This window comes from Podarcis liolepis (genome assembly GCF_965112155.1).
Source record: "Podarcis liolepis genome assembly, chromosome: 2".
NCBI classification, from domain to species: Eukaryota; Metazoa; Chordata; class Lepidosauria; order Squamata; family Lacertidae; genus Podarcis; species Podarcis liolepis.
The window spans coordinates 52,148,971-52,176,871 of NC_139555.1; the positions used below are offsets into that span (position 1 = coordinate 52,148,971).

At 45.7% G+C, this 27,901-nt stretch overlaps 2 protein-coding genes across 4 annotated transcripts in view; one reads left to right on the forward strand and one right to left on the reverse strand.

Annotated features, from left to right (window-relative positions):
* Window positions 1–19,924, reverse strand: part of BOD1 (biorientation of chromosomes in cell division 1) — a gene marked incomplete at its 5' end in the record, with an annotated part of 61,647 nt that extends 41,723 nt beyond the window's left edge. The window contains 4 exons of one of the 3 annotated variants that reach the window (XM_083483899.1): window positions 11,025–11,875; window positions 13,531–13,725; window positions 17,895–18,019; window positions 19,526–19,924. In XM_083483899.1, the coding sequence (XP_083340025.1) occupies window positions 11,830–11,875; window positions 13,531–13,725; window positions 17,895–18,019; window positions 19,526–19,924 (765 nt within the window). In that variant the 3' untranslated portion in view covers window positions 11,025–11,829. Of the gene's footprint in view, window positions 1–11,024; window positions 11,876–13,525; window positions 13,726–17,894; window positions 18,020–19,525 lie in introns of those variants that run through there. The other 2 variants (XM_083483901.1, XM_083483900.1) reach the window with 2 other exon arrangements.
* The window catches only part of LOC310697348 (uncharacterized protein), a 330,617-nt gene that overhangs the window by 196,777 nt on the left and 105,939 nt on the right, over window positions 1–27,901 (forward strand). The window lies entirely within an intron of this gene.

Below are 27,901 nucleotides of genomic sequence, written 5' to 3' on the forward strand. Positions count from 1 at the left end.
CCACCAAGACAGTGTACAATGATAAATTAGCCAAGGGGTGGGCAGCCTTTTGTCTTTAAGGGACACATTCCCATGGGGGTGATCTGTCTGGAGGCAGCATGCCAGCAACAGGCAAAGCCAGAGCTGTTGAGGTGGAGCCAGAGACAAAAAAAAGTGTTATGCATTAAATGAATCCAAAATAAGAACCACACCGCTTCCATTTTCACCATGGCTACCTAAGATTAAAATTAAAAATCATAGGCATGTGTACGCAGAAGTAAACCCCACTGGGTTTGATGGGGCTACTCACATTAAGAATATAGAGGATTTCCCTTTCTTCCATCAGTGCAACAAGTTAATATAGTTAGCGTAGAGGAAAGCAAGTAAAAGCGATCCCTATCTAAACACACATGTGTATAACTGAAGATTGAGGGAGATTCCCCATGCCGTACAACCAGGAAAGTATGTTTCTAAATGAATTACCGTGGAATAAAAAGACTGCCGATTGTCCTGAAATGACATGAACTGTACTTTTAAAAACCAGGAGAAGTAAAGCAGAAGCCCACAGGGAGGGAGGAACGCTGATGGGATGGAAGGATGGGGGGCAGCTTCAGGAGGCATTAGAAAATGGAGGTCAGGGCCACAGGTTGTCCACCGACGAAATTTGGCTAATTTACCACAGCACGTTCAGTGTTTAAAGTTAATCGTGCTCAATGCATGTTCCCTTAATAATGCCACTACAACAGTACATGTCAGCTACTTAAATGAAGCCAGGTAATGGTACAAGATGGAGGAAGGAAAAATCAAGTGATATCTTATCTCCCTCTTATGGCTGGTTGCAGTACAGCTGCTCATGACTACAGCTATTCTTTAGGCTTCACAATCAGACAAGGATTTCACCAGAGTAGCAGTTTTTGTTTTAGAAAGGGGGAAATGGCAAGATGGATTATCACAGTGAGGAGAAAGTCCCACAAGCAAAGCTTGAAGTATCCATCAGTAAGGAAGAAATCTGCCTCTGTACTCAAAACATAAAAACATGCTATTATCTCACTGAAACAATAGCCCTACTAAGATGTTATGTTCACACAGGAGTCCCAATGCACGGGTGCAGAATGGGGCTTCAGCAGGTAGCCGCACTGACATTGCACATTGTGCAGACTAACCCTGCAGTGGAGGAAGTCTACGTACGCAGGCCCCATCATGTGCATCAGCTAACCCATCACACAGCAGCCTTCATGAGTACAGCTGTTCACATGTGAAGGCACCCTTCATGCAGCAGTTCACACTGCACTTTAGGACATTGGGGTGATGTTGGTGGCCACTTGGCACAGCTCCCCATTCATGCATTAGCCTGGTTTCTGAACAGGGCTAGCACCTCTTGCATATGGAAAAGGAAGAGGAACAATGGTCCCATAGAGAATAGAACCAGAGAATGGTAGAGCAGGAAGGGGCCCTTGACAGTGATCTAGTTCAATTATTTTATTTATTTATTTATTTATTTATTTATTTATTTATTTATTTATTTATTTATTTATTTGTACCCCGCCCTATCAGTAGTCCTATCAAAATGGGAATCTCTGGAACAGTGTGGCGGAGGGAGGAGATGCTTGCCCTGATGGAACAATCACCTTAGCACAATGCTGAATTCCTCCCATTATATTTATTAAAGCAGATCCTGCGTTTTACAGCAACCAAAGAGACCCTCAACCCCCTTGCTCAGTCTACATGAATGGCCTACATATTACTCCAACTACTATATAAACTGTCTGATACTATTTGCAGTCAAACATCGTGTACAAATACTTTGAGTACACCCTCAAATGTGTCCTTCCTTCCTATGCCTGCATTTTTTAAAAAGACCCTTCAGCTTCCCCCACCCATTACAACCTTGTTCTAGATTTTCAAATATTTACTCCGGCCACTTCTTCAAGTTGCCCACTGCATTCAGATACCCACAACCAACTGCATGGAGCTGCACCACTGCAGTAGACAACCCCAAATACCTTCCAGGGAAAAGGCAATCTTGGTTTAATTGAAGCTAGGTTGGGGGGGAGGGGAGTCCTAGGAGACGAGCATCATAAAAAAATACCAGTTTCTGTGCATCATAAAAAGTACCAGCTTCTGTATCCACAACTCATCAACGAAGCCACAGAAATGTGGGTCCGATGCTTGGCTTCCAGCTGACTCATTTCTGAAGGCTGTGCTTTTGCCAAGAGAGCCAGCTGGAGAAAGTTGATTAGCATAACCCACTAGCTATCACTGTGACATCCTTGACCAAAGTGTGACCCACTGTGGGGTGTCAGAATGTGCATCCCAGCAGCTGAGCCGGTGCTGCCGCTGAGTCAGCACATGCTCTCCTTTTAATAAGGACAAAAGATACCAGCTCCTTTCTATTCTTAGCCCTCTGCACCAGTGTTAATTCCAGTCAAGTGTACAATAACCTGCCCTGTTACAGGGTCATTCTTACCCTGAAACAATTGCCTAAGGTAGCAGATTCCAGATAAGGTGCCGTTTCCCTGCTTCTAACTCATGTATTGTGCATGAGAAAACATAATAGGAGAGGATAGTCATTTTGACTTTTTGCTTTAGCTATGAAATGCCTCTTCTACCCACTTCTCCTCCTCTCCCCACTGATTATTGTTTTGCTGCCCCATTAATGAGGACAGCATTTGTGGCCTTCAGGCCTCACTCTCCCTTAGCAAGGCCTTGTAGGTAAGGTGAACAGAGCGCTGCTGCTCTTTTGTCACCGCAGCTGGAAATTGTATTTTAAACTTTTTTAAAACCCAATTTTAAAATAACTTTAACCAGAATTTCTACAAGCTATGGGCAAAAGCAGTGGTAAAGTGAGCTGCTCTCATGAGTCACCATGCTTAGAATTACCTCACTCTGAGGCAGATGCAGTAGTTGGTTGGTGGCAAGCAAGCAAGCAAGGGGGGCATTAGGAGTGCCAGTCTACCTTTCTTCAGGTACTGCCACTTGATGTAATTGTCTCCATGTGGCCTTCAGGAAGGTTCTCCAAATCCTTGCAGTACAGAGAGGGGAATGAATTTTTGTGTGAGAAACAACCCAAGAACGCTGCACCCCACCTATCCAAATAGTTAAATACCTGAATGTTTGGGGTAGTCTGTCAGCCACTTGGATCAGAGAATATCTCCACAACCTGAGGAATAGGGCATCTCTCAGACCATTTATCCCCCAAAAGAAAAATATTAAAGCCTGCAATGGGAGGTACCAGGAGAATGTCGATGAACTTCATAAACATTAAAATTTTTGCATTTCTGTAGCTTCAAATGCACATTAGCATCATTTGTCACACTTAAAATATAAAGGGAAGGACAAAAGATTTCCTTAAAGTATGAATGAGAAAGAAGTAAAAAAAAAGGCATCCTTCAAGGAGGTTAAATTTTCCATTTGATGTACTGAGAGATTTTTTTTAGCAAGATCTATGACCTTGCAATCAGCCAATCTGTGAATATAGATGGAACCAACTGAAAGAATTATGCTGGTTTTTGGAAATGCAATTCCCAATCACTGGCTGAGCTTCTGCCAATAAATAAATAAATCCACAGCTGGTCTGCTGTGACTCGGCAGGTTAATACATACGGCCAGGATAGGAGAAAGCTGAGAAGGCAGAAAATCCTTTAAGCCCTTTCGCGTTATGAATGTATCCGATGAAAAAATGCAGCAACTTCCTGAGGCCTATTAGCGTGCTCTTCCAAGTGAGCACATTCAAGGTATTAAATGACCGCTCAAAGAAACAGGAACCATTTCAATTAGAACCTAAGAAATATTCTAGGAAGAAAAAGGCCTATTTGATCCTGTGAGCCACAACCCATAAATATTATCTGTCTGCTCCTCAGGCACCTTTTCCAAGGAAAGCAACCAATTACCTCTTAAATTACACCTTTGATAAGACTCGTTCATCTTTGCAGACTAGCCGCAGTGCTCACATGGCTTGTCCTATTTAATTTAGGCCATTGCTAAAAGCCAGACAGACAAGATAAATGGCCGATTCACCAGCTGCCCAGGAAATACCGGTGGGGGGGGGGGGGAGAGGGGGAACAGAAACCCTTCCCACTCCTGAGCTGCGCTGAAAAGAGAAAAACCCAAGAGAACATCAGAGACGCATGTAAAACTGCCAACTCAATGACCTTCTCTGTGTGATGGCTCCACTTACTTTGTATACATGGCTCTTGCTCCAGAAATATCATGTAAACTGTCATTCTAAGCACACTTACAAGTCCAACTGAAAAAAATAATCAATGAGACTTACTTCCATGTGAGTATGCTTAGTTTACGGAGCTAGAATTCACTTGGCATGACAGCCAGCTAAGAGTACCATGACAAATACAGGTTCAGTGCAGCGGTACTTTGTGAAGTGCAGTTAATGTTAAGCATTTAAAGAACACTGGGGTGCATGGAGTGTTAGGGGAGGGGTAGTACCTCTGGTGGGAGAAACATCATGCTCCTTCTGGGGTAGTCTGTACACCTTTGGTCCCAACCCTGCACTTAGCTCTCACCTGAGGTTCCTAGAAGCTGTCAGTATGCAATAGCAGCCACACCTTGAGAATGGCTTCAACTGGCCAGCCAAACCAGGAGAGGGTAGCCGATGGGTCTCAAACCCTTGGTGAGTTAGGGACTTCCCCTGCATGAGAAGACAGGCTCTGGTGGACGAAACCAAGAGGGGATCCAATGGTCAAGAAGGCCATTTCTGCACATGCTGTAGAGGGAAGTGAGGGGCGGGTGGGGCTTGTCAACTGGGAAAGTAGCCCACCTAGAAGGAAAACTCTGATCCTAAACCTCCTCTGCTTTGCGGGATATCTTCAGGAAAAAGGAAAAAAAGCTAAGGAGTAAACCCTACACAAATCCAGAGTGGAGTCCCCAAGATGGTCATGGTGCCTTGCACACCTCTTTCTGGCAACTCCTGCAGCCAAGCTCCTGCCAAATGTATTGCTCTGCTTTCCTTTGGACCACATCAGGGAGGCCGAGAGACGGGTCTTGATGTCTGGGCAGCCCAGGACCTCCATACACATTGCCCAGGCTTGTGCCCTGGGGAGGTCCCTTCAGTGCTGCTAATACAGCAGTTTGCCTTCACTCCCGGAGGTGCACTCCATTGTCTTCCGAGACAGACAGATGCCAACAACAAAGCACATTAAACCAAGGAGTCCTTGAAAGCTTTCTATCCAGATTTCCAAGAAGTCACTGAGAATATGAAAGGATGCTCCTATCAGAAGGCCTGGGGTCATGGAGGATGCCTTTAAGATTACAAGATTCACAACCTTGGAAATCTGGGGCGGGGGGGGGGGGACTTCAAGGATAACAACAACAACAACAACAATCATCATCTATCACCTCCAAGTATTTCATGTTACCCAAGAATACATCTAGTTTAAGACCCAAGCTTCATCCATTTTGTGTCTACTTTGTCCCTGGGTATCACAAAACACACCTAAGCACTTTGCTCCCAGGAATGCTGGAAAAAGTTACAATCATGTCACCCACGAAACCTCCTAGATATTTCTGCTGTTGTCAATAGATCAACTTGTACCAGGGGTTCCCAATCTTTTTGACCCAATATTTGGAATTTTGAAAAAGCGTTGAGGGCATAGCCACAGAATGGCTGTCATGGCCGCTGGGGGGGTTCAGTCTTTATACAGAAAGAGGAATTCAAATGCTGTAAACTTGCCTATCTGGGCCCTAAATCTTCAGAGGCTCTTCTCAGTGCCCTCCATGGTGGCTACAAGAGAAAGGGCATTTTTGGTAGGGGTGCCCCAATTATGAAACATCGTCCACAGAGAAGCTCCCTTGGTTTTTTGGTATGACCTGAAACCTTTTTATTTCCCCAGGTACTTTAAGATCTTCAATACTTAGCTGTGTGGTGTAAGTTTGCTGGTGGTGGTTTAATTTATGTATTCAGTTTTTTAGCACGGGTGATTGTATTAATTTTAGGGACTCTTGTTTGTTTTTCTGGTTTTTAACTTATAGTTAACCACTCAGAGGACATTAGTTGGGTGGTATACAAATGACACAGATAAATAAAACCGGCTGCTCTAAAAGTCCTTCACTGTTGCCCTAGGCCAGTGTTTCCCAACCGGTGTTCCGCGGCACACTAGTGTGCCGCGAGACGTTGCCTGGTGTGCCGTGGGAGGGAGGCAGACGAGTCGGGCGGCGAGAGGCGGGGCGGCGGCGGCGAGGAGAGGCCGCCCAGCGCGGGGCTCTCGCCGTCTGCCTGCCTGGCTGCCTGCGTGGCGCTGACGTCACGGGGCTGTAACGTGCCCCACATAGGCACACGCGGGGCGGCAAGCGAGCTCCCTCCCACATCCCATCGCCGCTCGCTTCGGCCGGCCTACTGGGCTGTCGCAGGCAGAAGGCCTGCGCATGCGCGAGGTTTTCACGCCTTCGGGATTCCCTTCACGCCTTCCTCCTCCCGGGTCCTTGAGAGCGCGGGAAGCGGCAGCGCGAGACCGGCGTTGAGCCTGGTAGGTATTGCGCTTGCCAAGGCAGTCATTTGGGAAATGAAAACTTGCAAAGCAAGCAACCAGTTCAATCTGAAGTACGTGTATGCTTAATATCCTGTATCTGAAACCTGTTCTGCCCCCTCCCCCACACTTGGTGCCATTTTCATCTACACATGCAGCAGAGTAAGTTGACCCAGAATAGTACCAATTCAGATGGCAGATGGGAGAAAGACAGTGCTGAATGCTTTCCCATGTAGAACAGTCCCTGCAAATAAAAACCTAGCATATTTGGAAGAGGGATGCTAGCCTAACCATTACCTTCTATGCTGTTACTATTTTTTATTTTTTTTTACATAAGTAAAAAGTGACCTTTCCCCATCTGGCATGGTGGTGTGCCTCGAGATTTTTTTCATGAAACAAGTGTGCCTTTGCCCAAAAAAGGTTGGGAAACACTGCCCTAGGCAATCCACTTGGATGGCTGTAGAACAGGCTTCCACTGTCAATGTTAAATATTTAGATGTTAAAATATTAAATTGCATCATGTTTTTCATTGTGCAATAATTAGTGATGTTTTCCAAGGAGACAGAAGAAAGTCAGCAACTTTTCCAAGATGCTTCAGTGGGGGCTAAAGGCCAGACAGAGTGGGCCCATTACTTTTTGGCTTTGCACTGCATTCTTAAGCACATTTGCTCTTCCAATAAATCAAATTCAATGGTACTTTCAATTAAATGCAGTTAGGATTGCAGCCTTAGCATGCACACTGATTTGGTAGCAAGCCCCAGCACCTAAAATGGCTTATTTCTAAACATGTGTAGGACTAGGATTACTTTCTTAAACTGTTAGGCAGGTATACTCACCCAGGATGATTCTTTCGACTGGTAACATGTCAGAAGAATTGGGAGTCTGCCTTCCTCTCTTCTCCTTGGTTGGTCTACTCTTTCAAATCCCTCAGAAACCATGAAAAGGGGTCTCCTTTTCTTCTACCCAGCATCACTTGGGCCTACCACTTCTAGTCATTTCACCTATAGGATGTCCTCACCCAAGCACTTACCATCTCAAAATATAACAGGACAGCGTAGAAGGATGGAAAACGTGGCATCAACTGAACAGAATAAACTCGTCTAGATGGTCTAGACCAATTTGGGTAAGAATGACTCTTGACAAAGATAGGTAGCTGAGACTCAACTTTAAAGACAGCATGACTGTGCCTAGCAGAATATACCATATTGGTGCAGTTTAGCTTAGCTGCTAATAATGTGTGTCCAGGTTTCCTGGAAATGTGCTCTCAAGTGTTTAAAAGAAGTATGCATGTCCTTCCAAATTTAACCCCCATTAATTAACACTGGTGGGCATGCAGAAATGCTCACTGTGTGAAGTGTGATGCTGCTTTTAGGGACAGACTTCAGCCAACAGTCAGATTTACGACGCTATTAAACCCTTCACCACCATCTACACAAGGGCCTTGGAATACGTAAGTTCTAACTTATTCCTCCTCTATGCCGTAGAAATCCAGGGTCTGATAAAAAGATCATGCACAACCACCTCCCCAATTCTGCTCTTTTGACTAGCAGCATGGAATAAAGATTAAGGAAACCTGATCTGCATTCATTAGTTAAATGCAAGACAGCTTCTTTAGTGATTTCACATCAACACTGGGTGCCTTTATTTGCTTAGTTCCTCAGAGGCAATGCAAGGTGGTGTCAGAATTTTTAGATGATTGCATTTTGCCCCTTATGAGCCAAAGTAAATAACCAATGATTCATAGAACATCTCCACATAAAGCTGGAAAAAGACACCTGTCTGAAACCCTGGAGAGCCACTGTAAAGTCAGTGTAGACCAGGGCTAAGGAACATATGGTCCTCTGGATGTTGGAACTATAATTCTCATCATCTCTACCCACTGCCCATGCCAGCAGGCACTGACGGAAGCTGGAGGACGGCCACATGTTCCCCATGCCTAGCACAGGCAATTCCAAGCTAGACAAGCTAGTGCTCTGACTCAGGACAAGGCAACTTGCAATGTTCTTATGACCTTCCTCCAAGTCTTCTCCCTCCTCTTAAGCCACGTATAGCCTTTCAACAGCATTGCTTCCTGCATATGCCGGGATGGACAAAGGGAAAGTCCCAAGTGTGAAGCCAAGGTGTCATTAGGCTCCTGTGAAAGCTGAGCATTTGCACTCCCATCTCTTTGAAAGCATTTCCCATACCACCCTAGTGAGAGATACCAAGAAAGCAAAAAATGGTATCTGGAAGCTGCCTAGTGCCAGGAGCTACTCTGCTGGGATAGTCCAAGTCTCTGCAGGATTCCCACAAGGTGAAGGACCTTGCTATGAAAGGACAAGGAGGGGAACCAAGATTGAATAATGGTCATATATGAACAGGGGAGGGGGGGAATAGACTTGGGAGGAGAAGCCAGGTCCATGGACTGGATATTATATTCAGCCACTGGGGCCAGGCTGCACAGATCAGTGAAAGGGATCGACAAATTACTGGGACACTTCATAACCTGCCAAAGAATTGGCTAAGGGCAACCAGTACTTTCACATGGTTTACGTGAGTCAAGAAGTACTCCCTTCTCCCCACTTTTCAATTCAAGGTTGCTGAAGCAGAGATTTGAGGCTGGCATAAAGAAAGCATGGCTATGAAAGGAGGAAGTGGATGAATATCTTTTACAAATCTAGTGCAGGTGCATTATGTTTCTGATACAGCAACTTGTACTTTTATCAACCAACTCCCACCCCCATTTCTAAAAATACCCTACCTTTGAAATGAAATCCAAATCAAAAACAGACGTATACACTTCTACTCTAACTGAATCCAAAGCCTTCTACCAAAATTAGAATATCACTTTACAAATACTTACTCTAGTATAACATCGTCAAAAACAGACCTAGAACCCTGAGACCCACCAAACAGAACCTGGTATAAAAGGCACAAACTTAGAATTAAAGAATTCCAAGCCCAGGAGTGGCAGAACTGAGCAGGGCTCACAGTCCTTCCACACACAAATCTACTCCTGGTCAAACCAAGCTTTCATACTTTCATTTCAGCAATATAATTTGGGCAGGGGGGCATTTTGTTACTTCTATTGTTAAACCAATTGAGAATTCCTCCTGTTCTACTTTTTGCCACTATTTATTGGATTTCTAGTTCAGTAATTAAATTTATCTCTCATCGTCCTCCCAAAGCAGCCCAGGACAGCAAATACATAAGCCACAAAACAATTAAAACATTTTAAAAACAATTTCAGCACATGCAGATTGAGAAAGCCCTCTACTTAAAAGAGGAAGGTCTTCAGTAGGTGCTGGGGGAAAACAATAGAAAAGGCGCCTGTCTAATATTTAACAGGAGGAAATTCCAAAGGGTAGGTCCAATCCCAATCTTGGACCTCCTGGTAAGACAGTATCTGCAGGATGCCCTCACCTGCGGAGCACAGTGATCGACTGGATATATAAGGGAATGAGATGATCCTTCATGTCATTATTTGGCACTAGGTGCACAGATTTCAGGTGCATGGGCAATGACATGTCTCGAGAGAAACTCTGTTGGTGTCAACTGCTTTCTAGGCAGATACACAAGAATTTCTGTTACAACTGAAAAGCAGTAGCCATCTCCCCAAGCTGCTGCTGATTATTATTATTACTACTACTATTATTATTATTTTGATTTATTACCTGTTCTTCACCCTAAGATCCCAGGGTGAGTTACAATAATTAACGTTCAAAACAGTTCAGAACACAATAAATAAATACACTGTGCAAAAAAAAATTGCTTGAAGCATAACACATTCCTTTGTATCCATGTCAGGAAGTTTCACGTACCAAACACCTGACTCTTACGTTTAATATTTCCAAAGTTTGCAGCCTCTTAAAATGTTTTAAAAAAACCCCACCCTTAAATAACACCTCTGTGCGTTCTCCTATCACTTGCTTCCTTAAAGAGCAATCCTAAACCTTGAGACCTGGGCTGCTGGAAGCATCCCTCCACTGGGCACTGCCAGCAGCGCCCCCCCCCCCACTGCAGAGGCCACTGCTGTGCCCCCCGAAAAATGCAGGCAGCTGAGGTAGCAAGTGTAGGTCTTTGACTTAAATCATTATAAGGGCAGGGGTGGAACAGTCAGCCAAGGAGCCAAAGCTGCTCCATCTCCCTTGAGAGGGGGCCCAAATGGTGTCTCTCATTTCAACCTTGGAGCTGGTGCAGCAAAAATCACTAACAAAATTGCCCACTCTGGCTGTTACAAGTGGCAGAGCTTCAGATGTGGTTGCTGATCCACTGCTCAGCTCTGCCTAACTGCTCCCCAGCCAGGGTTTGGATTGTTCTGTGAATATTAGAAATATTCATGCGCTGCTTTCTATAGAGAGCACTATGTTCTAGTCACAGTGAAGGGACTGCTATAAGGAAACACAATGTGATGATAATAGTAATTCAAATATCGAGAAGTTGATTTTTTTTTTTTAAAGCTTTGCAACCTGACAGACCCTGAAGAAATTCAAGGTGGACAATTATCTTTCAGTGGAGACCACTGTGTTGGCACATCACCTCCTGGGTATGAGAAGAATTGTATCGAAAGAAAATCTCTCACACAACTAGGCTTTTCTAGTATTTTATTATAAAAAAAATTCTGGATATTTGCTAGTCAAATACTTGAGCACAAATGCCTACTTGAGAGCTTATGCAACCCTCTAAGCAGCTTCTAACAGGCACCTGAAGAATCTCACAGGCAAGAGAACATTCCCTCGGTTGAAAGGCTCACAAAAGAAGTCTCTTGCTCCACACTCACTTTGACACACTTTCTTGATCAGCCTGGCCAAAGAGCCGAGCTGCAAGGCATGGTGCATACCACTTCCAGAAATTTGACAGAGGCTTGATTGCTTGTCCCTAGATATACCCAGATAGCCAACAATGGACCATTTATACAGTTGTGTCAGAGGTAGGTGGGCACTGTGAGTTATTACTGAATTTAAGTAAGCATCTAGCACTCTGTGATCCTTTGCTGGTAAATGATCGGCTTCATGCTCGTACATTGAACGCTCCCTTGTCCAAACCCCTCTAGAAAGGTTCCCAACAGACTGTAGCCTCCCAGGAAACCAAGCATACCCCAAACCCCCTTATTCCTATTGCTACATCCCAACCACCGTCAATTTTACTAATATCACACCAGAACCATTTTTCACCCTACCGCTTCCACAAAGGTGGCAACAATCCCCCAAATACAGAATTAGTGAAGACACATGCTACTTCTGCCCATAGCAATACATTTTCAACATTTAACCAATCCCTCTGCACTACGTAGAAACCACGTGTGACTTTTGCCAAAACCTCCCTTCAGCCACGGTTGATATTAGTTGACAAACTGTATTCCTGCAGATATGTATGTAGCCCACTGCCAGATTCAGTCTGGGTTCTGCAACTGCAGCCGCTTTAACGTCAGAAATGCACTGCAAAAGGAAGAGACAACAATTAGTGCTTAATGTAAAGTTAAAAGACAGTTGCTGGTTAATTATAAAGTTACTTGCACCAATTTTGAGACTGCTATCTTTTGGGGATTTAAAGTTTTAGTTGGGAGTTTCATGTGAGCATACAAAAATTGAAGCCACCAAATACCATAAAGTTGCATGATTTAAATTTAGTAGTGAAAAAACCAAAAGGGGCTTGAATCCACCTTAAAGCTGGTTGCAGTTTGTCTTCAGCTTGATCCTGTGCACCAGCATGCAGTGGCAATAAGACATAATTTCAGCACTGGCACAAGGGCAGAGAACCACAGATATAGTCTCTCCAAAGCCAGAAGCTGTGGTTATCAGTGAGGGGCAGGATCCCATCCCCAACACCGTGGCAAGTAATGAGAGGCTTGAAAACAGCAACGATGGCAGCTTCAGAGTGCCTCCAATGCACAGTGTGATGTCAGGGAGAATCTCCACCCTTCTTTTGAGCCCAGAAGTGGGTCAGACCTTGCACTGGACTTTGGACGCACATAAAGCATGATGTCAGAGACCAGCCCTTTCCCTTCTCTCTCCACTTCTGGACCTCTGCACACCAGACCATCTCCTCTGCATTGAAGAGTGCCAGGCCCTGTGCCTGTCCACCTGTCCACTCACAGTCAACCCATCTACAGAAGGGCAAGTTAGATCTGATTATCTGCTGGTAGGCTTCTATTAACAGGAGATGGCAAACTGCCCAATCCATTTCTTCCATGGCCATTTGGCTTCTGCTGTGGGCATGCACGCTATAATAGCCTTCTGCAACCTGGTTGCAGTTGATTTACAGCAACTCCGCTCATCCCTGATCACTGGCTGGGGCTGATGGGAATTATAGCCGAAAACATCTGGACAGCACCAGGCTGTGGGAGGCAGACCTAGAGGATAAGATGGCACAACCTCAGAACGCCTAAGTGACCAGGAGAGGATACAAAGCAATAAAAAATTATGATCCCCAGCAGAATCCATCACTTCTTATTTTATTTTATAAAATTTATGTACTGCTTGGCCCTCAAAGCTGTTTATTTCTTGATGCAGAATGTTTAGTTTTGTAGTGCCAAGTATGGCATCTTGGGATAGAAGAACGCCACTAGCAATTTTTATTATTCAGACAGCTTGCCTGACCTGTAGCTTTACATCCATAAGATTGCACTTTAAATCAACCAAAGCAAGATGCCTCTGCAAATAAACTGAAGTAGCTCTCCCCATTTTCCAAGAACTGCTTGGTCCACAGAATTAATGGACTCTCATTAGAGCCAGCCTCTGCTCCCAGATCTTCCAGATAGCATCTTCCTTATGCATATCTTTTACTCTTTTGTGCCCAAGCAGTTCCTCAGTAATCCAAGTAGGTCCATAACCTATTTGAAGGTGCATTGCTGCTAAAAAGAAAAGAAGCCAGGAAGAATAAAGTGAAGTTTCTAATCATATTCCGTTAAGGAGGCTTGTGATCTTGAAAGATCACAGCTTGTTCTTTCCTCTCGCAGCAATTCTGGCACTAGCCCAGCATGTTCTGGCCTTTTAGCTAGTGCCATTGACATTCTTCACATGAGTGATGACACAAAAGGGCTGCAAGTGCATGCAGAGGGGGAAGGGAGAGAAGCGGCAATACCAGACCTTACGAGGCATCTTGAGATGGAGGGGAAGGATCCTGACTCTCCGGCTCCGGGGGAGGAGCTGGCACTGAGTCCTCTTTCTTCTGCGCAGCCAGGAAATCATGAATTGCCTTCTCTATCTGCGGCCTGAAGATGTGGTTTAGTTTTGGATCCACCACCTGAGAAATAATTCTGTCCACTCCAGCTTCCAGCATCCCCGACCTGCGGCAGAGACAAAGGAGTCATTCAGCTCCTCCAGAAAGCTTCCCTTCTTCCCCCCACTGGAGCCCTCCACAGCCATCATGTCAGCTGCAATTAGCATTAACATGGTGTGAACTATGGCTCTTTTGGTAGCTCCTGTATCACTAGACACAGGCATTCTACCCGGTGAAAAGAAAACCAAGAGGTTTTGAACCAGCTGCCTTTGAGGGCCCCAGCAGAACCTGCAGCAGACATCTGCTCACCCAAGTGCTTTAAAAAAATGTACGCTGGGTGGGAGCCACTGCAGGGTGTCCATGGCACACAAAGCAGCAAATAAAACCTGACTTGGCATCAACAAGAGGAAAAAAACATCACACTGGAGGAGATAGGCGGGATATGAGGGGAGGTGATCTTTTTGGCTAGTGCACTTATGACGAAAAAGCAGAAAGGCGGCCTTTACCCCAGGACCTGCCACGATCAGCTGCTCCCCACATCTGCCAGTCTAGACACACCGGCACTTTTTACAAGACAAACAAAAATAAACACAAGCAACACAAGACAAAGAGCTTTTCTGGGAACAGTGTCAGAAACCAAAAAGCGACTTATTACTTCAAGGCTGTGCTGGATAAAAAGAGCAGGGCATGGGCTGTCTGGTGGGGTTAAGTCATGTCTGCAACAGGCCAGGGGAGGCAAACACAGAGACACTGCACAGCCGTTGGGAAGCAGCCGCCTGGGTAGAAAAAACACACCCAAACAGCCAATATTGTTTTGAGTCTACGTGGGCACTTAAGAAGATCTGAAGTCTCTGACACTTGGTCTCCATGAAGGGCATGCCTGGCCTGGCACAAATTCCAGGCTCAGATTGTTCCAATGCTCTTCCAGCTCCTGCAGCTTGTGCACTGTGCCACGTACTAAAAATGGCAGCTACGTGCAATGCAGGTTGGTGCTGCTGTGCTGCCAGCCTGGTGGGCAGGCCCTCTACAGCTGCAGCAATACTCTCATTGCAGGGCCCCCTGGGTACTTAGAGTAGCAGATGGAGACACAAGGAGCTTCCAGGCTGGCTGCTTTTCATGCCAATATAGTCATGCAAAACTCGCAGAGGTTATACAACACCAGTTTATTGAACGTTCACGTTTGTGCAGAGATTATATGGCACTGCCAGCTAGGGGTTGTTGTCCCACAATTTCAAGCCTAATTTCCGATCACCTTTCTTACCGGACTTTTTGCAGTGAGAAAAGTGATGTGCTAACTGCACTAGAAATGGGGTAACAAGCAAATTTGTACATTTAAACAGGCTGTCTGGAAGTGTCTGCATTTGTGCATCCCCAGAATTAATGAAGGCAAACAAAAGAGAACTGAACTCAGCTGGTGGTGTACACAACATGTTTCGAAACAAAAACTGAGCAAGGAAGTCAACCAGGACATGACGAGCTTAGCATGTCTCCCCACCATTGACTGCTTGCAGCAAAACAACCTGTTACAGAATCAATGGAGCACAATGCATAAGCAACTTCTGCTCCATGGCTGAACCACTTCAGAGGCACATGAATCTGACTACAAGATGGCCTGGGGAAAGCTCTCATAGTAACCACTGTCTCAAGGCTCATCCACACCTGCTACCCCGCTGCTTTGCTCTGGGGAAATCCACTGTTTACTGCTGAATTGGAGCAAAACGTCAATTGTGTTTTCTGCATACTGACATTTGCTCCAATTTAGTGATAAGAGAAGGTTTTTTTTGGGGGGGGGGAGCAAAAACACTTGGACCTGTGGATGAGCCCTCACTGTCCTACTTCACAATTGAAAATTATGGAACTAGAGGTTTTAACCTGAACATGCCTCCATCAAGGAAGATGGCTTATAAATGCAACTCAGGATGTTTCAACAATAACTTACCATGAGCTTATCATACAAGAGAAATACCTAGCATGTAAGCTGTGATTTATGTTGATGGAGTCATACAGCCATTGAGACAGACTTATGTACGACCCTCTAGGTTCACTGCAACTATGGACGACACTCACAGCTTAATGCCAACACTCAATGCCCAGATGTCAGGTATTTTAGCAATATTGTTTTGTGAATGGTCCCTGTCATTTTTACATTTAAGCTTCATCATAATTATTACAGCCCATGTTCATTTACTTCTGACTGTACACCCCAATGAAGGCTTCTCCAGTATTCATGCCAAGACCACTTCTAGATTTCATGGTTTTCATGGCAGCCATGGGGCTGCCTCAGTTTGACATCAAACAATACATGTAGCAGGGTACACTCTCAACTTAAGTCTTTGGTGATGATGAAATGGATGGTTTGAAAACACAGGAAGGGTTGTCCAAGCGATCACACTGTCATGGTCAAACCACTTCCTGGTGAAGTTTCATATGATATTGCCAAATGTATATAACACCCAGCTTTCTCTTTTTCATCCAATGGAAGTAATGAACCATTGCTTGAACACTACCACAGATTGTATGTGGGCAGAACCCCCCGAAGTCTGTAGTCTAGGAGTGCAGCAGCAACCAAAGCACCCAGGAGCAGTGCCAGATCAAGGAGCACCCCTAGATTATGGACCTGATCCTTTAAAGGAAGTGCAGTTTAAAGGCAATCTGGCTGTTGCATGTCTCTGCATTGATTCAACTAGTGTGCTGGCGGCATCATTTTTGAAGAAGCAGCAGATGTGGCCACACGAAGGCTGGATTTTTGCAGCATATTTCATGTGAGGTGGTCCTTAAAAATTGTTTGGAAGCTTTAGCAAGTACAAAAGGTAGTAACCACGTTACTGGAAGACACTGGCTTTTGATTTCTTTCCAGGAACAATTTAAGGTGTTGGTGATTACCAATAAATTCCTAAATAATTTGAGGCGAGGCAATTCAAAGGACCATCTTCCACCAGAGTCTGTCTGCTGTTTTATGACTGTCAGAGACCTTGCACTCCTTGCTTTCAGAGGTACAGATGGTTGGCAGGAAAGGCTTTTTCAATAATTGTATGAAGTCACAGCTTCTGCTAACCTAGCAGTTCAAAAGCACGCCAGTGCAAGTAGATAAATAGGCACTGCTGCGGCGGGAAAGTAAACGACATTTCCGTGCGCTTTGGTTTCCGTCACGGTCCTCTGTGTGCAAGTAGCGGTTTAGTCATGCTGGCCACGTGACCCGAAAGCTGTCTGTGTGCAAACGCCAACTCCCTTGGCCTGAAAAGCAAGATGAGCGCCACACCCCATAGTTGCCTTTGACTGGACCTGGACCATCCAGGAGTCCTTTACCTTATTTCACCAGGCATTAGGGATCATTTTAACTTTGAATTCTGCTGATTTTCAGTACTGCTTTAGTTTTTAACTTAGTTCTTTTTAATTTTATTGTGCTATTACTATGATTTATATCTGTATTTGTTTTAAATTTTGTACGCCACCATGCGGCCTCTTGTAGCCAAAAGGCAAGCTACAAGTCTTCTAAATAACTAATCTGCCATAATGCAGATTAATAAATTAAGGCTGCAACCCTATGCACACATATATGGAAAAAAGCATCTCTGCATACAATGGGACTGACTTCCAAGCAACTTCATGGAAGTACTCCGTAAAGCTTGCAAGTCACCTCCCGCTCTCATTCTAAGCACATTTCAATAACCATTTCTTGAATCCTATCACTATCAGTCAGGAACACAGCAGCTTATTATATAAAATTAAAATTATGTACATTGAACATACAGCTAACCCAGCCTGGCCTTCAACAAAATTAGGGAAGAACGTGTTTGCAAAGAACACGTTGTGTTTAGTGAACTGGATTAGTTACACTACAGCAATAGTTCAAGGAGCAAAACACTACTTCACTCTGTTGGACAGCACCCCAACCCCAGTGACATTAAGCTCATCATGCTACTGTATCTCATGCTGGAAGTTGGTAAAAGCAAACAGAACTAAGACTGCAAGTTCATCAGATGTTCTTTCCCTCTTAAAGCTGTGGATGCGTGCAGATCTCCATTAGACAGCCACAAGTGACACTCCTGAAGAAACATGGTGTTGATTAGCAATGAAATTTTGAGTAATTTCAATGGATGGAGAGCCACAATCTACCAGAAGTGTTTCTTAGACAATCCCATCAAAATTTAGGGGTCTTGTGCAAATGTAGAAGGTTACCTTCATGAGTTAAAAAACAATTCATTATTGTCACATATTTTAGCAGCTTTTACTTACTGAATAACGCTCTGCCTCAAGCCATTCCGCAACTGGTTTTTGTTCATTGCTGGGTTCCATTCCTGCTTATCCAGGTGGGTAGACACAAAGTTGTCCACTTTCTGTCTCAAATTCTGGTAGGCTGGCTAAACAAAATAGCTCAATTAATATAATCCTGAAGTGTTTCTTTCAAAATCCACACAGACCACTGACACCACACTGAAACACACTTGTTTATTTACCCTACAATTAAATTTCAACAGGATTGGCGTCATTTGCCTTTAGCAGGTTTGTTTTTACCTATGAAAAACCAAATATGAATGTAGCCATGAAAAATTACATGAGCACACACACCGTAGAATAAGTATACTACAAAGTTGAAGAAGATTCCAACACCTCCTGAGTTGGTCCATTCAACTGTTAAACAGTTCTTACAGATAGAAAGTCCTTCCTAATGTTTAGTTGGAATATCCTAAACTGATTTTTCCATAATCAACTAGCTCTGTCATTGAAATCCTGGAATAAAACTCCAGCTAAACTCCAATCAGTGTCTGCGAGGCCATGGTAAAATTCAGTTGTTGTGGGTTACACACCTAAATACCCTGTTCAATGAGATTCAGCCAATATCTATGTACCTGCATCCCCCAGAAAATATTGATGGATTACAGGACCAACATACCCTCCTCCTCCTCCTTTAGAAGGCTTAGACAGACTATCATTTATGCCTATTTACATGTAGGCCACTGAATGTAGTGGGGTTAACTTCCAAAACACAAAGGAATAAAACCATGTTGTTGATGTGGACACCACTATATGATGCTTGTCTGCTCAATGTTCAAAGAAGGCTGCCTTATACCAAGTGAGACTAGTGGTCTACCTAGCTCAGTATTGTCCACACTGATTGGCAATGGCTCTCCAGCGTTTCAGAGAGGAACCATTCCCAACCCTACCTGGAAATGTCAAGGATTAAACCTGCCCGCAAATCAGATGCTCTAGTTCTACCACTAAGTTATAGTCCTTTCAGTGGTAACATGGACTGGAATGTATTTATTTTGGTTTATTTTACTCTTTTTGAGAGTTGCCTAATAATAATAATAATAAAGCACCCCCCAGGAAACATATACAGGAAGTTATAAGCCAAAGACAAGCTACAAAGATGCTCCAAAACCTCTGTGACCCCATAAGAATGTTAACATGGGTGTATCTTGTACTCCGACTTGCACAAAACACAAAAACAAGATGCAAGCCATGTGACCACCAAAGGAAAATAAATGTTTTGTCTGGGGTTGTGTATACCTTTCCCAGAATAGACCACACCACAAGAGCCAGCAAAGCTCCCCCACCTCAGGGAGTTTGGATCAGAGGGGATACAGTGCAGGCTATGAGGTGGTTTTCCTGCGAACTCGTGTGTCGGCTTCCCCCAGCCGAAGAGGCAGGGAAGCCCGGCGACTGCAACTCTCGCCATCCCTGACAGCTGACCCCGTTGGCTGGGGCGAGTGCCTCCATAACGGGGCTGGGTGGGGACTAGGGAAAAGAGAGGATAAGGGAATAAAAAGAAAAGTCCCTGTAATCCTGGCAACTCCTTAGCCGAGGCCTCCCCTTACGATCCTGCAGAGACCCTCCGCGGGGCTGCTACGGGGAGGGGCGCTTACCTTGGTGTCGACGTCGGCCAGGCAGTCCCTGCGGAAGGCGTCGAAGAGGCCGCGGCTCTTGAGCTGCCCCACGATGAGGGCGATGAGCTGCGCGTCGCCAGGGGGCAGCGAGGCCGGGTCCGTCGCTCCAGGCCCCGACGAGCTCCCGCCGCCTCCGCCCGTGCCGGACGACGCCCCGCCCGGCTCCGCCATGCCCCCGCCCGGCCCTCCCAGCGCCGCCCGACGGGCCGCCGGAACAGCAGCGCCGCCGCCGCCCTCGCTCCCGCCAGGTGCTGCTGCTGCAGGGGCGATGGTGGCAACGCCGCCGCCGCCGCCGCGGCACCCTCTGCTGATCGCGCCGCGGCAGCTGTTGGTGACGTTGCCGTCGCGGAGCATTTGCGTCATGCCTTCCCGCTGCATGCTGGGAATCAGAGGCCTCCTTTCTCGGGGCTAGGAGGGCGCAGACTCCCAGGAGGCTTTTATCGCGATAGCCATCTGGCAGGCTCCGTTGGGACGCGCCGACAGCTGCCCCTGCTGCAAAAGGCTGCAAAATTTCTGGATTGGTTGGCGCGGAGCGGACTCATCGCGCTCCGCCAATATTCAAGTCCGGGTGGGGTTCTAGATGAGCTATGGGAAGGGCAACGAGGATAAGGAAAGCAGCCCTGAATGCTGTAATTGTTACAGAGCGACGAGCGACCCCCCAAGTCCTGGGGCGGCCAGAAAAGACGGGGCTGTGCACTCCCTCCTCGACCCCCAGCCTCATGTGCCCGTAAAGGGAAGTCTTCTTTCTGCACATAACTGTTAGTCTCTTTCTGCACAAAACTGCTCCATTTTGGGGAAGTTTTGCTCCTCTTTTTTCTTGCTTTTAAGAAGTCTTGCTCATAGGTTTTTCCCTGCTTTTGCACACACTGTTACGAACCTGCTCTTCACGCCTAGCTGACCACATTCACAGAACTTGATTATTACATTGTCTCATGCTATGATCAATCATTAAGTAACAGACATCCCAAGCTCATGGAAAACAAACTGTACCTGCTCTCCATGCCTAGCTGACCGCACATACAGAACCCGATTGTTATATTGTTTGTGCCAATTAATCCCTAGTTACAATTCAATTAGGAGGCTTCATGCCTGTCTAGTTCTGGCTCCGATTCTCAGCATCAATGATAAATGATCACATGTAATCCCCACCTTTCAGATGTAATTCCCGCCTTAGTACTTATGTTAACCAATTACAAGTTTCTGTGTGTATGTATCAACCAATCAACCACAGGCCCACCTGGGGCAATGCTTGCAATATTCAATAAAATAGGCTCTCAGGGCCCGCCCTGACGGACGCCTAGCTACACCTGCCTCTCTCGTCTCCCGTGATTTTTCATTTTCAACATCTGGTGACCCCGACGTGCCAGATCCCTTCACGCAGCCTCATACTTCACTCGACTGGAGAAGTCTTAGCCGGCTACACCGTGAGTATGGGGGGGGAGCTTACAAAGTCCCAGAAAGTGCATGCTACTGAACTGCTTCATTTAGTCAGACAGAGAGGTGCAGGTGCTCATGTTTCTTTAAAGGAAATTGAACAATTGCTAGGTGAGATCGCATTCCAATGTCCCTGGTACCCTGAGGCAGGTTCCTTGGGGGTAGAGGCCTGGCAAAAGATTGGAAAAACCTTTTTTGAAGAACCCAGGGCTCCTATCCACTGTCTGCTAACTTGGCAGAAGTGCGCAGTTGCCGTGGCAAACTTAGGGCCCCTGGCCTCTCAGGCGTCTCCCACGGCTCCTGCAGTTCTAACTGTTAGAGACAACCCCCCTCCTTATCCTAAGCTTTTGCCTCCTGCACAATCCTGCCAATCCCTCCCTCCTTTGCCTGCTTCCAACCCATCCACCCCCCCTTCCACCCCTCCTGCATCTGCTCATACAGGAGCTATTCCTCAGCCCACACCCATTCCCCCTTCCCTCCCTCCTGCATCTGCTCATACAGGAGCTGTGCCCACCCCCATCCCCCCTTCCCTCCCTCCTGTGTTTCCTTTGCCTGCATCTCAGCCCACATCCACTTCCCCCCCTCTTCCTTCCCCCTCTCTTTCTTCCCTCCCTCCTTCCACCCCTCCCTTGCCTGCCTCAGCTCCTGCCTGTTTCACGGGAGCTGTCCGTGTTGCACTTTCTCAAGCTAGGCAAAAAGGTCTCCTTTCCTTAGAGGAAGAATCTGAGTGGGCTGGTGAAATGCCATCAGCTTTCCCTGTCTCCAGCTCAACCCCATCAGCTTTCCCTGTCTCCAGCTCAACCCCATCAGCTTTCCCTGTCTCCAGCTCAACCCCATCTGCTTTCCCTATTTCTTATGCAAACCCAGGCACAGCACAACAACATGTGCTATATGAAACCCTTCCTTATTCTGTAATGCGAGAATTAAGAAGGGCCATTGTTGATTCTGGTCTCAAATCCACTTATGTGACAGGAATGCTGGAGGGAATAGCAACTGCTTCAACTGCAATCACCCAGGTCATTTTGCAAAAGAATGCAGAGCACCTGGCGGTGGGGCGCACAGGAATGGTGATGCCAATAAGGCTAAACCTTCCAAGAAATGCCCAAAGTGCAGTAAAGACTATCATTGGGCAAATCAGTGCAGGAGTTCGGGAAACTCCTTAGGGGCCCCACTCCCGGGCCAGGACAAATAGGGAGCCCCCCCCCCCCCGCCGTTAGTCTCCACTATTAAAACCATCTCAAAGGATACACGCTCTGATCTTACCATCGACTTAATTAATCAAAAAACCAAAGACACTGTTTTACCTGGTGAAATTGTGCTTATGACCACCCAATTACCTCCTAAAGTCGCAGGTTTAATTTTACCCAAATTTTCTGCGGCCAAAGAAGGAATCCAGGTTATTCCTGGTGTTCTGGATCCTGACTATGTAGGCACAATAATGGTTCAATTTTGGAGCCATATGCCCATGCAGTTAAAAAAGGGTGAGTCTTGGGCGCATTTGGTGGTGCTCCCTTCTCATCCTACTGCTTCCATTATGGATATTAATTTGCACGAGCTTTCTTTTTTTAATTGCAGCCTGGGGCGTGGGTGGCCCCCAAAATTCTTCTAAAAGCGTACAGTGGCTGCCTGTTTCTCTGCCTGATAGTTCTGAAACCATTGCATACATCCAGCCCTGTGTGCTGAAAATCCACCTCAACCTGTGGGGAAGAGATTTATTCCAACAATTACAAGCTACCATTCAATTTAATGAGCAAGCTTGCACTTCCCCTCAACTGGAACTCTTCTGGTTGTGTCCTGGCTATACGTTTAATTACATTCCAGCAAACATCAGCCATGGCACACCTTGCTGTTTAAGCCGTTTGTCCATCATTTTACCCAAGAAACATCCTTTATCCCACTCTTGATATCGCCGCTCTGTGAAATTGACTAACGATTGTGATGCTTTTGTCTCCTTTTTCAGTAGGTCTGAATATATCTCTTTAGCTGTTTTTCTCTTAGGAGCCCCTGGATTGGCTGTACGGAATCGTGTGAACATTAATTCTTCAGCTTATTCTGCAGAAAAAGCCCTGAATTTTACTTCAGAAGCTCTTCACCTTTTGAATAAAGAACAGAGTGGACTACATAATGGACTTTTACAAAATTGTGCTATTGATTATCTATTGATGCTTCATCATTACGGCTGCAAACAAGTGGATGACATGTGTCGTTTTAATATTACTGATAATTCCAAAGCCATCCAAAAGCAGATCTCTCATTTGCAAAATCTCACACACCACATTAAACAAGACGTTGGTTTTTCTGGCCTCTGGGATTCTTTCACCCAGTGGCTTACTGCTTGGCTACATAATCTTACTTGGCTTCGTAATCTCTTTCAATATGCCCTTGTCATTATATGCATCTTAATTTTGTTATGTTGCTTCCTTCAATGCGTTCCTGGCCTCATAAGCCTTTTCTCTCGGCTTCTCTCTCCCCCTCAACCACCTAATAAACTTCTCGCCGCCTACTTTGCGAAATGGCAACACCAACAGTAAACCTAAGGTGAGATGTGGACAGGCTTATTTTGGGCATGCGTTGGCAAACCACGTATCCCGAAGTATTCTTGTCCCATCGATCCTGGACGGACTTATTTTGGGCATGCGTTGGCAAACCACGTATCCCGAAGTATTCTTGTCCCATCGACCCTGGCGAACTTATTTTGGGCATTTGTTGGCACACCACTAATCCTGAAATATTTTTGCCTTATTTACCCAGAATGCCTCGCAAACAAGAAAAGAAAGGGGGAGATAAAGGGAAGTCTTCTTTCTGCACATAACTGTTAGTCTCTTTCTGCACAAAACTGCTCCATTTTGGGGAAGTTTTGCTCCTCTTTTTTCTTGCTTTTAAGAAGTCTTGCTCATAGGTTTTTCCCTGCTTTTGCACACACTGTTACGAACCTGCTCTTCACGCCTAGCTGACCACATTCACAGAACTTGATTATTACATTGTCTCATGCTATGATCAATCATTAAGTAACAGACATCCCAAGCTCATGGAAAACAAACTGTACCTGCTCTCCATGCCTAGCTGACCGCACATACAGAACCCGATTGTTATATTGTTTGTGCCAATTAATCCCTAGTTACAATTCAATTAGGAGGCTTCATGCCTGTCTAGTTCTGGCTCCGATTCTCAGCATCAATGATAAATGATCACATGTAATCCCCACCTTTCAGATGTAATTCCCGCCTTAGTACTTATGTTAACCAATTACAAGTTTCTGTGTGTATGTATCAACCAATCAACCACAGGCCCACCTGGGGCAATGCTTGCAATATTCAATAAAATAGGCTCTCAGGGCCCGCCCTGACGGACGCCTAGCTACACCTGCCTCTCTCGTCTCCCGTGATTTTTCATTTTCAACATGCCCGCACTGCTCGTTTAGCAGGAGGATTTTCTGGTTGTCAGTCCCTTGCTCATAGGGTTGCCATATGCCCTCTTTTTCCCCAGGACACGTCCTCTTTCTCATGGGGATGTAAAATGAGAGTCGTCATAGCGATCCATAGTTAAAAGTAGAAGTCGGCAAATGTGTCCTCTTTTTTGCTCTTCAAAATAATGGCAACCCTACATCACAGTACCCATTTTATCCCCTCTTTTTTGCCTTTGGGGATGCCTTGCTACACTTCCGTTAGTGTGGGTTACTAGAATAGTTGTCCCTCAGGTTCTCCTCCAAAGAGGACAGGGCTACTGGTATGACAGTCTGAAATGCTCCATTCTGAACAACTGTTCAAGGTGGGGGAACCTCTTTTTCGCTTGGCATCCCTCTGAAAGATAAATCCCTTGAGTTGGGGGTATTCGTGTGTGTACATCTTTGTCCCTAGCACTCTCATCCATGCATATGCCCACAAACGTTGCATATGTGCTGTTAGGGTATGCAACCCTACAATCATAAACATGCTTGCTCAGAAGTAAGCCCTGTGGAACTTCCTGTTGCACCAGGGGCCCTGTCTCTAGTCTAGACACCTGGTGGAGAGGTCAGATGTTTGGTGGGGGATTGTGGATGGTCAGTGGTGAGGCAAATGCGCTCCATATACATTTTGAGGCAGTATGTTATTACTGGCATGCACGTACCAAAGCTGAGCTCTGCAATTCAAAACATTTCCAGTTCTGAGACTTGGTGAGTCATAATGAAACTTAGTCCAACATCAAGCGTCCTAAGGCAGTAGGACTCTCCAGCATTGACATCAGCATTGGGCCCTCCATGCTGTGTGCCTCCATTTTAATTTCCAATGATGCCCCAGAATGACACTGCGTCAGGTGTTCCGGGGCATTGTGGGGAACTGAAATGGGAGCTGCTAGCTACCCTTGGACTGCCAGCTAAGGCCATCAATATAAGGGGGGCCCCGCCTGGGCTTGGAGCTGACTTAAAGTGGTCTCCAACATTTCAGATGGAAACGGATACATGTAACCCCCATTTTTTGTAGGAAAGTAAGACTACCTGAGCCCCTCATTTAACACTTGTTGAAGGCTCTCCTCTACCTGCTATATTCATTTACTCTGCAATAGCTTGTCTTAGCAATTGTAGCATGTGTGAACCAGCAGGCTGGGCCAGAGTGGTGTAGTGGTTGGAGTGTTGGACTAAGACCTGAGAAGTAGGGGTCCAAGTTTTTAGTCTGCTATTAGGCTCAGTGACCAATTATGGGCCAGTAACTATCTATCAGTTTAACCTACTTCACAGGGTGTGTTTTTTGCAAGGATAAAAGTGTGGGAGAGGGCACCATGTACACCAAGCTAAGTTATTTCACAGAAAGGTGGGGTATATATCATAAATGTTCCTAACTCCCCTCTCCCAATTAAAAGCCATTTTCCTAATGCCTAAACTCAACCTTAAACATTCAGAGTCATTTAATCTACATCCAAATAATTTTTAATATACCCAAAGCAAAGCCTAAATGCTTCTGTGTGATGATATTGCTCATTACATTATGCTGCCTGAAACTCAGCCTCAATTCCACTCCACTAGAACCAACTCTTTAAAAGTCTTGCCACACCATTCAGACATGAGTTACTGCCTGCATCTTTCCACCCCTTACCACTGTGCTACCTGAATCAGGCTGCTTCACTATAAAATGCAGACTAACTGGGAGTAAATGTAAACGTAAATGGGACGGGGGTGGCTCTGTGGGTAAAACCTCAGCGCCTAGGACTTGCCAATCGCATGGTCGGCGGTTCGAATCCCCGCGGCGGGGTGCGCTCCCGTTGCTCGGTCCCAGCGCCTGCCAACCTAGCAGTTCGAAAGCACCCTCGGGTGCAAGTAGATAAATAGGGACCGCTTACTATCGGGAAGGTAAACGCCAGAGCAGCTTTGTCACGCTGGCCACGTGACCCGGAAGTGTCTGCGGACAGCGCTGGCTCCCGGCCTCTAGAGTGAGATGAGCGCACAACCCTAGAGTCTGTCAAGACTTGCCTGCACGGGCAGGGGTACCTTTACCTTTAACTGGGAGTTGCAGCCATGGATGCCATTGGGTCACCCTTCCTCTCTCTGCCTGAATCATCTCACAGGGTTAAGGTGAGGTTAAAATGGGCTAATCCTCTGATCTCCTTGGAGGAGAACTAAATTAACATGTCTGCCATGTCTGCAGTTGTCACTTAGGGATCATCCAGACTTGTGCCATGTTTCTAAGTAGAGGTCTGCACTTTAAAACGCCTTGTCTGAGTATTTTTTCCCCTCCAGCACTTTCCTGCATAAACCCAATCGGAGCAAATGGCAATCAATGAAAAACCTGGATTTCTGTTTGTTCTCATTCAGCATTAAAGAGCAGGTTTTCCCATGGAAAGCTGGGCAAAAAGAAGAAGGAGAAGCACTCAGACACATAAGCTGTGCTTAAGAAGCTGTGCTGATGAGCCCTAAGTGTGATATGCAAATTGGCCACGAGAGGGTACTGCAGCCTCTCAGTTGTTAAATAAGGTGGCGGTGTGGAGAGAGGCTTGCTCTGAATTAGCTTTGAGAACAGGTTGAAAAATACTGTAGTAAAATTCACCTGCTTTTGCTGACTTGTGCCCTTGATCTCATGTAAGCAGTAAATAGGGCTGCTTTACAATTTGGGGAGATGTACTCTTGTGAACCTCCACATTTCAATCCCAGCAACACAAAAGCCAGCTTGCTTTTAACTGCCTTTTGGGGTAATTTGCATGTATAATAATGCGCAAATTATCACAGGGGATACCCAGATGATTATGAGTCACGTGAATGTGCACTTGTTGCATGGCAACTAATCTATGAGAATAAATCCTTGCAAGAACAAGATGAGTGAAATGCAAACACTCAGCCAGCAGCAGCACGGCTCCGCAACCATGGCTCTCCACTCCCTTGACACGCAGGAACACTTCCAACATGGATCTTACATGGTTGATGGAGGGGGAAAAGCCTTGCAGGGAAGGGCGGGTATGCCTCAGACAGAAGGGTATACCTCCCCCACTATTCAGATGTCTGGATTCCAATGTTAGCACTGAAGCACACAATGCTACTGGCAGCCCACTGAAATGATTGGAAAAATCAGTGGTAGCTGGTGCTCCTTGGGACTGATCGGTAGGAAGGCAGAGGTGCCAACAGTAGAAGGAGCCAGAGCCAATTGCATTCTAGTTTTGCCACCCACCTTCCTCCCTTCTCAGTTCCACAAAGGGCAACACTGAGACTAAGGAGTAGTAAAATGACAGGCAGTGGCATTCCCTGGACTCACTGAAAATAAGAAGGCAGGAATATGAAGGTGGGCTGAGATTTGTGGAAGAGTGCCTCACCCATTTGCCCAATGGGCCAATCTGGAAAAGTGAGTTGGTTTCTTCTCAGCCAATGAAGTCCTTGAAAATTTTGGGCCTCAGTTATTGGTTGTAATGCACAAGATCAACAGGTCCTCCAGATACTGTGAGATCTACTGGAGTTTTGTT